At 46.5% G+C, this 12054-nt stretch overlaps 1 protein-coding gene across 2 annotated transcripts; it reads left to right on the forward strand.

Annotated features, from left to right (window-relative positions):
- Positions 1-128: 128 nt before the first annotated feature.
- SPMIP6 (sperm microtubule inner protein 6) lies at positions 129-11740 on the forward strand (the record flags this gene model as incomplete). Of its 2 annotated transcripts, XM_080939966.1 has the most annotated exons (7): positions 129-263; positions 5270-5414; positions 8360-8472; positions 9267-9342; positions 9526-9760; positions 11181-11267; positions 11638-11740. In XM_080939966.1, 7 exons carry the CDS (start codon positions 129-131, stop codon positions 11738-11740), a joined length of 894 nt encoding a protein of 297 aa, XP_080796092.1. The 2 variants fall into 2 exon arrangements, with proteins under 2 accessions (XP_080796092.1, XP_080796093.1); XM_080939967.1 differs by lacking the exon at positions 11638-11740 and having other exon boundaries at positions 9526-9755.
- Between the last annotated feature and the right edge of the window lie 314 nt (positions 11741-12054).

Here is a 12054-nt window from a genome sequence, read left to right on the forward strand (position 1 = left end):
GGGGTCACAGCATCTAGGGGCACCTTCCAGGCTGGAGGTGTGGGCTATTTAGGGGAAGGGGTAGTCACTGATGTCCAGCAGGAGTCCTTGATAGGCCAGGCCCACGACAGCATCCCTGAGACCCTACCATGTTCCTCTTCTCCCGGAAGACCAAGACACCCATCAGCACCTACAGTGACTCCTACAGGGCTCCCACCTCCATCAAGGAGGTCTATAAGGACCCGCCTCTATGGGCCTGGGAAGCGAACAAGTTTGTGACCCCAGTAAGTAGTGCCTACAGATGGGGTGGAAGGAGTATACAGTCATGTGTGTCTGGGTGGTTGGCATTTGGCCATCTCGGTCTGTAGTTATTCCAGTTTCTTATTTCATTTATGTATTTGTTTATTCACTTATTCATTGAGACAAGGCCTCGCCGTGTAGCCTAAGCCTGGCCTTAAACTTGTGACAATCCTACATCAGTCTCCCAAAGCACTGGCTGGAATTGCAGGTAGGAACCATGTCTAGCCCTTTTGTGACTGCTTTGGATTTATTAAGATAAATTCTAAACTGCCAGATTAGATTAATGGAACACACCATTAATCCCAGCACCAGGGAAGCAGAGGCAGGCAGATCTCTGTAGGTTCGAAGCCAGCCTGGTCTACAAAACAAGTTCCAGGACTGCCAGGGCTACAAAGAGAAACCCTGTCTCAAAAACAAAACAAGAGGAGCAGAGAGTTGCTTGTGACTGGAATGTTCAAATGTTTTGGGGCTATCTATAGAGAAGGCCAGCAATGTCCAAAGGCTTGTATTTATTTGTGGGTGACACATCCCCTTCTGTCTGTCTGGGGGATAGAAGAGAAACAGTGAATGTCAGGAATAGAGCCTGTGCTGGTGACAGAATTCATGAGTAGATTTTTTTTTAATTATGTTTAAATATACTCTGAAGGAAATGAGGAGAGGAAACTTAGAAGCTGGTAAATTCAAGGGCAAACTAGACTGCATATAGATACCTGTCTCAAAGTCCTAAGTCTCACATAAAGTTGATTTTTAGACAATCATGTGATAAGTACACTTAAGACACAGCTGCCTGACAGCAAATGTAAGTGCCAACAGTGCGAGAGACACTTGTGTTAAAAGAGCTGAAAGTAGGGACTGGCTCTGTGGATCCCAGACTGAAACACAAGGTTCAACGTCTCTTCGCACACACACACACACACACACACACACACATGCACGCATGCAAGCACACACACTGTATAGCTTGTATGGGAGAAAACATCCTCACTGCAGGTCCTAAGGTTTCCAAAGTGAGACAAAACCAACAAAGTTTACACTAAGATATAAGGCAACAAATCGAGGTTGGTGGCATTGCTTGGTGGCGAAGCGCTTGCCTCGCGTGTATAAGGTCCTACATTGCACCCCAACACTGCTTTTTTTAAAAAAGAAAAAACAACATATTACAAAATCACCAAAAATAACAGACTTTACCTCTGAGAACTTCAGATACTAGAATTGACAGATGCTTTTAAACTTTAACCCGGGGATGTAGGTCAAGAGTTAGTTTTTGATAAGACCCAGACACATCTCTAAAGAGACTAATCATGAAAGAGAAGACACAGAAAAATAAAAACTACTTCTAACAGAGGATCTAGAAGAAAACAGATAAAAGAAATGGTCTGAGCAACTTTAGTAAAATTGAAAACAAGCAACCACGTGGAGAAGCTGTGCTGGTCTTTGATGTCAGCCATGGGGAGACCAAGGTTGACTGTGCTCAGGTTTTAAACCAGTCTGGGAGCAAAGGTGAAGTTTAGAATCACCTATTACTTCTTTAGCTTTGGTGAACTATGAAATATGAAGTCTTAAATCTGTACAGTAAGCTTTATTTTTATTCTTTATACCTTAAAAAAAAAATGCCTGCCAAATGAGCCAGGCTCCTTACTGGCTGGAGTTTAAGCTCTAGGGGGAGGGGACAGACTCCTGCAAGTTGTTCTGCTTCACACCACTCACACACATACAATAGAAATATATTTTTAGGCCAGGTGGCTACCCCTTTAATCCCACCCAGAACTTGGAAGGCAGAGGCAGGTGGATCTCTGAGTTCAAGGCCAGCCAAGTCTGCACAGTGATAGCCAAAGACAGCCAGAGCTACACAGTGGGATGGTTACTCAGGGAAAAAAAAAGTTTTAAAATGGGGTGGGGAGATGGCTTAGGTGGCTTCTGTGCAGGCATAAGGATGCAAATTTGATTCCCAGCATGCACTGTACAAAGCCAGGTGCAGTGACTCACTCTTGCATGGCTGGAGAAGAGACAAGAGGACCCTGCAGCTTTCTGAGTGGTCAGACTACACACCAGGGAGCTCTGGGACCGGTGAGAGACCCTCTCTCAAGAGGGAGGCAGAAAGTGATAAAGGAAGATATTGGACACAGACCTGACCTTGGGCCTTTACACAAATGTCCAATATGTGCACATACACTCACAGAAAAAGAGAGAGAAACAATCACACAGGAAAAAGCATCTCCCAAACAGATATGAATTACATATGTTTATTACAAAGTTATATAAAATCATAAATAAATGAATAAACAAAATAGCATATATCAAGAACAGACCTATACATGTATGGAAACAATATTTAGCGAAAATGGTTGACAAAGCTATGGAAAAAGATTTACCAGGCTTAGGATGGCAAGACAAATCTATGGGAAAAAACTAGTTATTCATACGGATAGAAATAAAATTAATACCTAATTTACATCACACCCAAAATAAAATTCCTGGCAGATTAAACATGGGAAACAATACCATATAGTTTTCAGAAGAAAATACAGGATGTTATTTCCATTATCTGAGAGTTATGAGTAGATTCCTTTAGTCATAAGAAGCATTAACCATCAAACATTAATAATTCAACTGGTTTAAATTAAGAACTTCTGTTCATCAAAGAAGCCATAAAGAAAATTAAAGGAAAAAAAAAAAAGCCACAAACCGAGAGATTCGCAACATGTGACTGATTAGTATGTGGACTACAGAAAGAAGTCAAGTCCTCTGTGTTAAAATTGAACACACATGCATTCTGACCCCTGCCTGAAACTGCAGTAACCTGATACCTGAGATCAAGATTCACAAGGATGGTGAGAAAGGGCCAACCACAGGAAAACCCACCTGGTAAGAGTAAACTTGTGAGCAGTAACTGACCTAGCACATCTGAGACATGGTGGGAAGCCAGCAGTGGGGTGCCTGACATCATTCAGCTTAAGGATACAGGATTTCAAAAAGCTCAGGGACTGGCAGGCAGTTCTGGTTTCTCTGAAACTGAAGGTGAGAGAGAAGGACCTAGGCTAAAGTAAGGATTATTCATTTAAGAAGCAGTTAAACCTACTAATCCTTTCTATTCTTTGCCTCAGGGTGACTTCCTGACTCTGTCTCTGAAAAAGTCACAGGGCTCTCCCCAAGCCCCTTGGCAAGGATCCTGAAAGCAGATGAGCATCCTTATATACTGACTGTTAGAATCCCCTGCAGCCCTCTTTTGGGCTGGCAGCTGGGCCATTACCCTAGGCCTAAGATTAAAGGAGCCTTTCCAAAAACTCAGTTCCCCACACTAGGGAAGGTGTGGGGATACTGGTGTCAGGGTCTGCAAGCAAAGGCCAGACTAGCATGGGTGCTGTTGGCTGGCAAGATCTCTCAAGGCCTCAGCCACAGCTTCTTTAGTTTTCTATTTATGAACTAAAGCAAAGATTACAAACATCTTGGGAACCCTCTAACACAAAGATGAGTAGTGCCTGTGAGAGCTTCTAAGTAAATGCTTCTCTTTCTCTCTCCCCCCGCCTCCCTCCCTCCCTCCCTCCCTCTCTCTCACTCTCTGTGTAAGGGTGCAAGCACACTAGTGGAGGCCTGAGGTTGATGTTGGGAGTCTCCTTCCATTGTTCTCCATTTCTTTTAAAAAGAATTTTTTTTTGCATATGTGTCTGTACAGTATGCACATGTGTGCATTGGAGTGTTTAGTATGTTTATATGTATATGGATGCACATCTGTGTAGGTTTAAATATAGCTATACCCTGTGTATGTAAAGGGAAGCCCTGAGTCTTGACACCCTCGCACATACAGCTCCCACACTGCCTTCCCACATGGGAATGTCACTGTATCAGACAAGGCAGGACAACACCAGCTAGGTACATGCTATGCAGAAGGTCCTAAACTAAGACCCTTTCTCACAACAACCATACATTAGCCATACATACAAAAATCCTTTGCCCTTGATAGTCATGGGGTCGAGTAGGAGTGGTCCCAGCTAGCTTTGCCTACTGGCTGTCTATAGAGACCCACGAAACCTATACTTTGTTTGGCATTCCCTCAACTGAAGGCAAGGGGACATCAAAAGGAGGTCTTCATTTGGGTTTCCACTGATCTATTCAAACAAGGACTGATGGGTTGAGGTAAGGTGAGCTTCAATAAGCTGAGGGGCCCAGAGTTCAGGGGAAAAAAATGAGAAAAATATCAGGCCTGGAGAAGGACCACTCTCAAGGTTGAGGGTAATGATATTGGTGTCAGAGAAAGGACCACAGCAGAATCGGGGTCTTGTTAGAGACAGCCTATCACATTTTAAAGCAGGCATCTCATCCTTCCACTTCAAGGTCCCAGACGTCCACGAAATTTGCATAACACAGTCAGTTCCCAGGAAACCAGCCTTTTTCGAAGCTCTAGGTTGTGTCCACTGGCCTTGCTAGAGGAGACTCTGGTCCTGTTCCCAGTGAGTGTACAGTCCAGAAGAGAGACGCAGAAACGTGAATGTCCTACCTTCGGGAGCTCCCGCTCAGTCATGAAACAGCAGATATAAAGTCAACCAGAGCCTGGTTCCATGTGTCAACTTTAGATGATAAAACAAGGAAACAAGAAAAAAAAATGGCGAGGAAATTATTTAAACCAAGTCTGGGAGCTAGAGAAATGGCTCAGCAGTCTAGAGCTCTGCTGCCCTGCACAGGAAGAGGGAACCATACGGAGTCTCTCAAATATCAGTATCTCCAGTACTTGTGCTTCTGATGCCCCATGCTGGCCTCTTCGGGCACTACACGTGTGTGATGCACATATAGACATGTGGGCAAAACACACACAGAAAATTAAGCAAAAGTAGGTCTATGCAAAAGAACCAGGGTAACAGGAGAACCCATCTATCTTGCAGCAGGGGTACACGGGAATCCAGCCAGGCTGGACTTTACAAGAGAGACTATATCTAACTCCACCAAGGTTCCAAGGGTTGGAATCTCCCTGAACACTTTTCCTCCATTGGCCTAGGGTCTGACTCAGACGATGCACCGCCATGTGGATCCTGAGGCCCTGCAGAAGATGGTCAAGTGTGCTGCGCAGGACTACACCTATAGAAGTTCCATATCAGGCCACCCTTACTTGCCGGAGAAATACTGGCTTTCTCCAGATGAAGGTAGGACCCCATCTCTCCCCAGCCCACCACTCCTTGTTTGAACACATCTATAGACCTCCTTCTGGGGTCTTCTTGCCTTCAGTTGAAGGCAGAATGCCAAACAAAGTATAGGTTTCACGGGTCTCTATAGACAGCCAGTAGACAAAGCTATCTGAGACCACTCCTACTCGACCCTACAATTATCAATAAAGGGCAAAGAATTTTTTTTTTTTTTACCTTAAAAATGATCCCAGCAATGACCCGCAACTTGAACACAATTTGGACCACTTTTCTAATCAATCCCCTTGACAACCTATCTCCTTAGCAACCCTCTCCCATTGACTCTGTGTTTATAAAGTTCAACCCCTCCGCAGCCTCGGACATTTTATTTCTGCCTAAACTTTCTGTCCTATTCTCCTCTTTCACAAAAACACAGTCTATACTCACATAGCTTAGGAAAAATCGCCTTTCTTCTTCAGCTAAGTATTTGTTTCCCTGCCCATTTAAGGAAAAGCTGTTGTGGCACTTGAGTGTTCACCCATGGGAACTCTCAGCATTTGCCCTCTGAGACTAGGCCTCTGCTTCAGTCTTCAGACCAGTATCTCAGAAATAATCTCCTTCCTCAACTTCCCTGAGCCCCTTGTACACTCACTGAGGAAATGTGAGCTTCCTCAGGGTGCTATCCAGAACTATCTTCTCTCTTCTCTTCTCTTCTCTTCTCTTATCTTCTCTTCTCTTCTCTTCTCTTCTCTTCTCTTCCCTTCCCTTCTCTTCTCTTCTCCTCTCCCTTCCCCTTCCCTCTCCCCTCTCCCCTTCCCTTCCCTCTCCCCTCCCCTTCCCTCTCCCCTCTCCCCTTCCCTTCCCTCTCCCCTTCCCTTCCCTTCTCCTAAAGCCATTTTATTTAACCCATCCATGGCTTTAATTTTTTTTTTGATTGTTTGGTTGTTTGGCCAGTTGGTTTTGGTTTTTCTAATCAGAGTTTCTGTGTTAGCCCTGACTGTCCCATGTGTTAGGGTTAAAGGCATGCACCACCATACCCAACTTAATTACTTTTTTAAATGAAATTTTTATTTCCTGTGCATTGGTGTTTTGCCTGCATGTGTCTGTGTGAGGGCGTTTGATCCCCTGAAACTGGAGCTATAGACAGTTATGAGCTTCCATGTGGCTGCTGGGAATTGAACCCTGGTCCTCTGAGAGAGCAGACAGCACTCACAACCTTGGAGCTGCCCCTTTAATTACTATAATCATAAACCTTCCAGCCCTTGACACTCACTAGCATCCAATTCTCTTGCACTTGGACCTGGATGCTCAAACACTTCAAATTCAGTATGTCAGGTCCTCCAACTCAGAGTGGCAAATGTTAGCACTGTCCAACTCCACCCCCATCACACAGCTATTTTTCTTTTGCTTCTTTTATGGTTTTGTAGGGGGTTGGTTTAGTTTTGTTCTGTTTTGTTTTGCTTTGAGACAGTGTGTCACTATATATCCTTGTCTAGCACAGAGCTTGCTATGCAGACCAGGCTGGCCTGGAGCCCATAGAGACCTGCCTCCCTCTGCCTCCTAAGTTCTAGGGTTAAGAGCCGTGGCACTATGCCCACCCTTTTAAAATGCTTTTATTACATTTATTTATTTATTTATTTATTTAATGTATTGTATAGGGGAGGGGACATGCCAATGTCACAGTCCATATCCAGAGGTTAGAAGACAACTTTCAGAATCTACTATGTGGGTCCCAGGGATTGAACTCAGGTTGTCAGGTTTGGTAGCAAATCCCTTTACCAACTGGATCTTTCTGTAACCCAGGCTAGTTTAGAATACACAGTGTCACCCAGGCTTTTAGTGAGCCTCCAACCTAAGCCCCACAAAGTCTGGCATTACAGGATTGCACCATTAGGCCAGAGTTCTTGTTCATCCTGTTATCTCTGTCTTTGTCCTTTAGACTTTGGGGAAATGGATCATGAGGGCCTTGTAAGACAGGGTTAAGAGATGGGGCAGTATTAAAATGGTTTTGAACTAAATTTCACTTGTGGAAAACTATATAGCTTCTATGTAGATGCTGGAATGCAGGATTTCAAAGATGGAGAGATGAGGTCAGTAGGCTAATCAGAATAGCTTCCTAAACAGCCAGCATTCTTCCCCGCCTTTCCTCCTATACACCCCCCACATCTCTTCTCTGTTCAGGGTCTCTTGAGTAGCCTAGAGCTGGCCTTGAACTTAATTTGCAGCCAAGGAGGACCTTAAGCTCAAGATGCTCCTGCCTCCACCTCCTCAAGACTGGGGTTATCAGGGTTTTTTGTTTGTTTGTTTGTTTGTTTGTTTGTTCTTTTTGGAGTTTTAAATCAGAATATCATTATATAGTCCAGACTAACCTTAAACTCAAAGCAATCCTCCTGCCTCAGCCTACTGAGTTACAGGTATGAGCCACCGTGTTCAGTATTTTTCTAAAACTTTTATATAGATTAGACCTCACAACAACCCTACACTTCCCCCCACCCCCCCCACCATGTTGAAATTTGAAGCCAGGCACTGTCCTGCAGAATCTATTCTGCTAACATGACATTATTTTTGTCTCCTGGTGAAAATATCACAAGGATAAAGGAATGAGATCATAGAGGAAGAAGGGAGAAATTCAAGTGATTTTAAGGTTGACTAGGCAGACCTTGGGGCCTGGGATGTGGTAGAGAGAAGAAGAGAGACTCCATTTCCAGGCTAGCTGACTCAGAGAGAGTGCAGCCAGGGTGAAATCTGATATCCCAAAGATTCCAAAGCTTGCTCTGAGGACTCCCTTAGGTGAGACGTGATCTGAAGTTCAACGGAATAAAAAACACAGGGGGCAGACAGGGCACTTGGGAACTGGGGTCAGTGAGGGTTAGTGATAGAGGTTAGAGAAGAAACATCTAGAAGGTGCCAGGCTCTGGGTGGCCTTCGAAGTAATCCTGTCTTACATCTCCACTCCCATGCTGAAGAGGACAAATGCTGTACAAGCTACCTAGACAATGACCGGTACAACACATGGAAGACAAATCCTTACAGCAACTACTGGAACAAGTATACCACCTGTCTTCCTCGACTGTCCAAGGTACCTTATTGTGCCTGACACCACACACACACACACACAAACACACACACACACACACACACACACATCATCTATTCTATAATATCTCTTCCCCATCTAGAAACTACGGTTTTGTGTTTAGTAGCTGACAACGAAGGCCAGAAGTTGGGCTATGATAGACCCCTAGGTTCCGGCCTCTGACCCAGCTTGGTGCTAACATGACTAGTGTGCACTCCTTGACTTGTTTCTCCTTTGCCAAGTAGTGCTGCCTCATCTGATCTGGCTACTGAGATGCCCAGGCGGCCCTGAGTCAGTAATGAACTAGATGCTTCCTGCCTGGCCTTCCCCTCCTTTGTGATGGGAACGAGGTAACCCAGGGCAGCTTAAATGTAGGGCCCTCGAAACAGAACCTTTCCGTGAACTGGATCCCCCGCTCTCAATCTCCCTCAAGTGATTCTGAAGAAAAAGCAAAATTCATAGCTCCCTCCCCACATTAAAGACGTGCAGACACAAATGGTATATAGGCAAATGCTAAAGTAGGGCTGTCCCGGGCCTAAAATCACCTCTAACACCCTGCCTGGGTTCTAGCCTCCTCATTTTCACCTTGCCCGTGTAGGCGGAGCAAATGCGTTGCCCGGCAACAACTCAAAACAACCCAGAATAGGGGAGCTGCTGAGGAGGGGAGACTGACTGTGCCCGCCTGAAAGACAGTCTGGGTATTTTGGGAAGACATTACCCCTCAGAGCCCCCTCCCCCAAGGAAAGGTAGCAACTATTTCGAGTCAAAGCTTAAGGAAGCACGTGTGCCACTTCCAGGACACCGGGATGGAGACAGTAGTTCGAGGAATGCCGTTGGAATATCCTCCTAAACCGGAGCGCCTCAACGCCTACGGTAAACAGAGGGTTAGTGGAAAGATGATTGAGTGCGAAAGAGGAAGGCAGAGGGCAGGATGGGGGTCTGGAGGGGCATAGTGTGTAACTGTAGCTCTGTCCCCGTTTTTGTCTCTGCTTCTGCCTCTGCCTTGCCCCATGCCTCTGACACTGGTTCTTTGGGTATCCTGGACACTGGGCTCAGAGCGCGAGGTAGTGGTGAATATGCTGAACTCGCTGTCCCGGAACCGGACTCTGCCACAGATTGTGCCCCGCTGCGGGTGCGTGGATCCTCTGCCGGGCCGACTGCCATACCAAGGATACGAAAGCCCTTGCTCCGGCCGCCACTACTGTCTGCGCGGGATGGACTACTGCACCACCGGGGAGCCTAGCACAGAACGCCGCCTGCGGCCTCTGTGCTCGCGGCAGCCGACTGTAAGGTTCGCAGGGATCCGCCCGCCTTGTCCGGGCTCCACTCACGAAGAGCCCCGCCCCTTAGAGTTCTGCCCTCTCCGCACACACTGCCTCTTTCTAGCCCGGCAGTTTCCATGCCAGGCTCCCCATCGGCTTCTGCCTGCTTTCAGGGCCCCAGCGCACAAGCGAACAGCTAAGCAGAGAACCAGCACGAAGGTTACTCCCAAGTCCTCGATCCTGTTCTGTCCAACCGTGCTCAAGGTCAACACAAGTGTTTGTATTCTGGAGATCCTGCACAACAGTTTCAGAGGATTCCAGATCCCTCACATCAGTCCCATCCTTTCCTTACACTCATGTACTGGATCTCTGGGTCTGGAGACAGAGGTTCTAGTCTGCAGCGTGTCCTCTGCCTAAGCCTAGGCGCACAATCAGTCGTTGGCATAATAATAGCTGGGGGCAAGGAAGTGGTTACTGCTTTCCCACAGCGTCCTTGGCTTCCTTGAGTGTTAAAGCTAAGCGCACAACATCCAGCCTGCATCCAGTCGCGGCAGACAATACCGGTGTAGCCTGGAAGGGGTTTCAAGTAGTGACTGTTTAGAGCGTGGTAGACTGTTCAGATGCATTCACTTGCATGCTGGAGGCCGTTCCTTAGTGACCGCGGGGAGTGGGGGGGGGGGGGTGTCAGGAGACTACTTGGGGTGGGAAATGCTTGTTGCGGCGCACAGTCAGGAAATTAAAGCCAGGGGGCGCTAGTGCCATTGGACATCAATGGTTGGTAGAGACCAGAAAACTACCAACAGGCCAGTCTTGAGGGATTGAGTTGTCCTAGAGCCAACGGGATCGGGTTCATGGCTTTATATGAAGGGTGAGAGGTCTAGGTTGGGAAGCTACGTCTTGAGTATCAGAAATTCAACAGTAGAACTTGCATCCAGTCGTGGCAGACAATGCAGGTGTAGCTTGGGAGGGCTTTCAAGTCTGTGACTGTTTAGAGCTTGCAGAAGTGTCTTGAATCCTGTGGCTAATCCTGTTATCATCGCCTACCCTTCTCAAACCCGCTTCATTGTCAAAGATTGGGTCTTTTCCTTCCAAAGGGTGGAAAAGTGTCTGGGTCTCTAGATAGCCTGGAAACGCTGCCTACCTCCGTGAATCGAAGAAATCACTGGGGGTGGAGGTGGGGATATCGGATCCTAAAGACGATGTCTGATCCTCCCCAGAATTCTGGTGGCAAAAAACCAGCCCTTGATGGGTAGAGGACTTTTCTGGAGCCTTTCCAGAGCAGTGTTGTAGTGGGGGTTATGAAGGGGAAGGAAGGAACCATAAGACTGATTCTGTATCCAGGTTCTTGCTCTGCAAGGAGGTCGGAATGTGAGGATATTATATAAACAAAAACAAAACACAAAAAACAAAAAAAAAATGACTTCTCCCTGATGTTTTTTCTGCCACTAGGAGTGTGTCGCCCTTCGGCCACCGGCCAGGAATGCAATGTGCTGTTACAACTCCCCCGCCATCATTCTACCCGTTTCCCAACCTTAGGTAAGTTTGGCGCAGATGCATTCACTTGGAAGCTGGAGGCAGTTCCTTAGTGACCTTGGGGGTGTGCCGGAAGACTACTTGGGGTGGGAAATGCCTGTTGCGGTGCACAGACAGGATATTACAGCCAGGGGGCGCTAGTGCCATTGGACATCAATACTTGGTAGAGACCAGAAAACCACCAAGAGGCCAGTCTTGAGGAATTGAGTTGGCAGCTGACCTAGAGACAACGGAATCGGGTTCACGGCTTTATAAGAAGGATGAGAGGTCAAGGTTGACTGACAAGACTATACCTTGGTGGTTAGTGTCAGAGATAAAACACTGAGATAAGGTTAATGTTAAAAACTGGAATCAGACTCATTTTTTCTTGTAGATGGGACACAAGTCACTTCAAGAAGACCGGTGGTCCCCAGAGAAACAACTATGTTGTCCATCCTGAGTTTGTGTCTGAGACCTATCCTGTCTACCCTTCCTAGTAAAGCTCTGACCAGGCCAAGGGAGGAAGTGGCTCAATAAACTTTTCACCACAAAGACTGCTTGCTGTGTCCTTACCTGGCAACATATGGATGGGAAAACCACCTCCAACCGTCTCAGTACACCCCTGAGTGCCCTCCTGAAACATCAGCAAACCAGCTAGTGTCTTCCCATCACCAGAGACGAGTCCCCCTAACCACCCAGATCTTTCTACTTGAAGACCCTTTAGCTGTCATTATACGCACATAGATTCCTCTCACATCTCAGATCCCAGACCTCCATCACAGCCTCCCAAATACTCCCTGTGCTCAGAAAT

This window comes from Micromys minutus (genome assembly GCF_963924665.1).
Source record: "Micromys minutus genome assembly, chromosome: 28".
In the NCBI taxonomy this organism is placed as follows: Eukaryota; Metazoa; Chordata; class Mammalia; order Rodentia; family Muridae; genus Micromys; species Micromys minutus.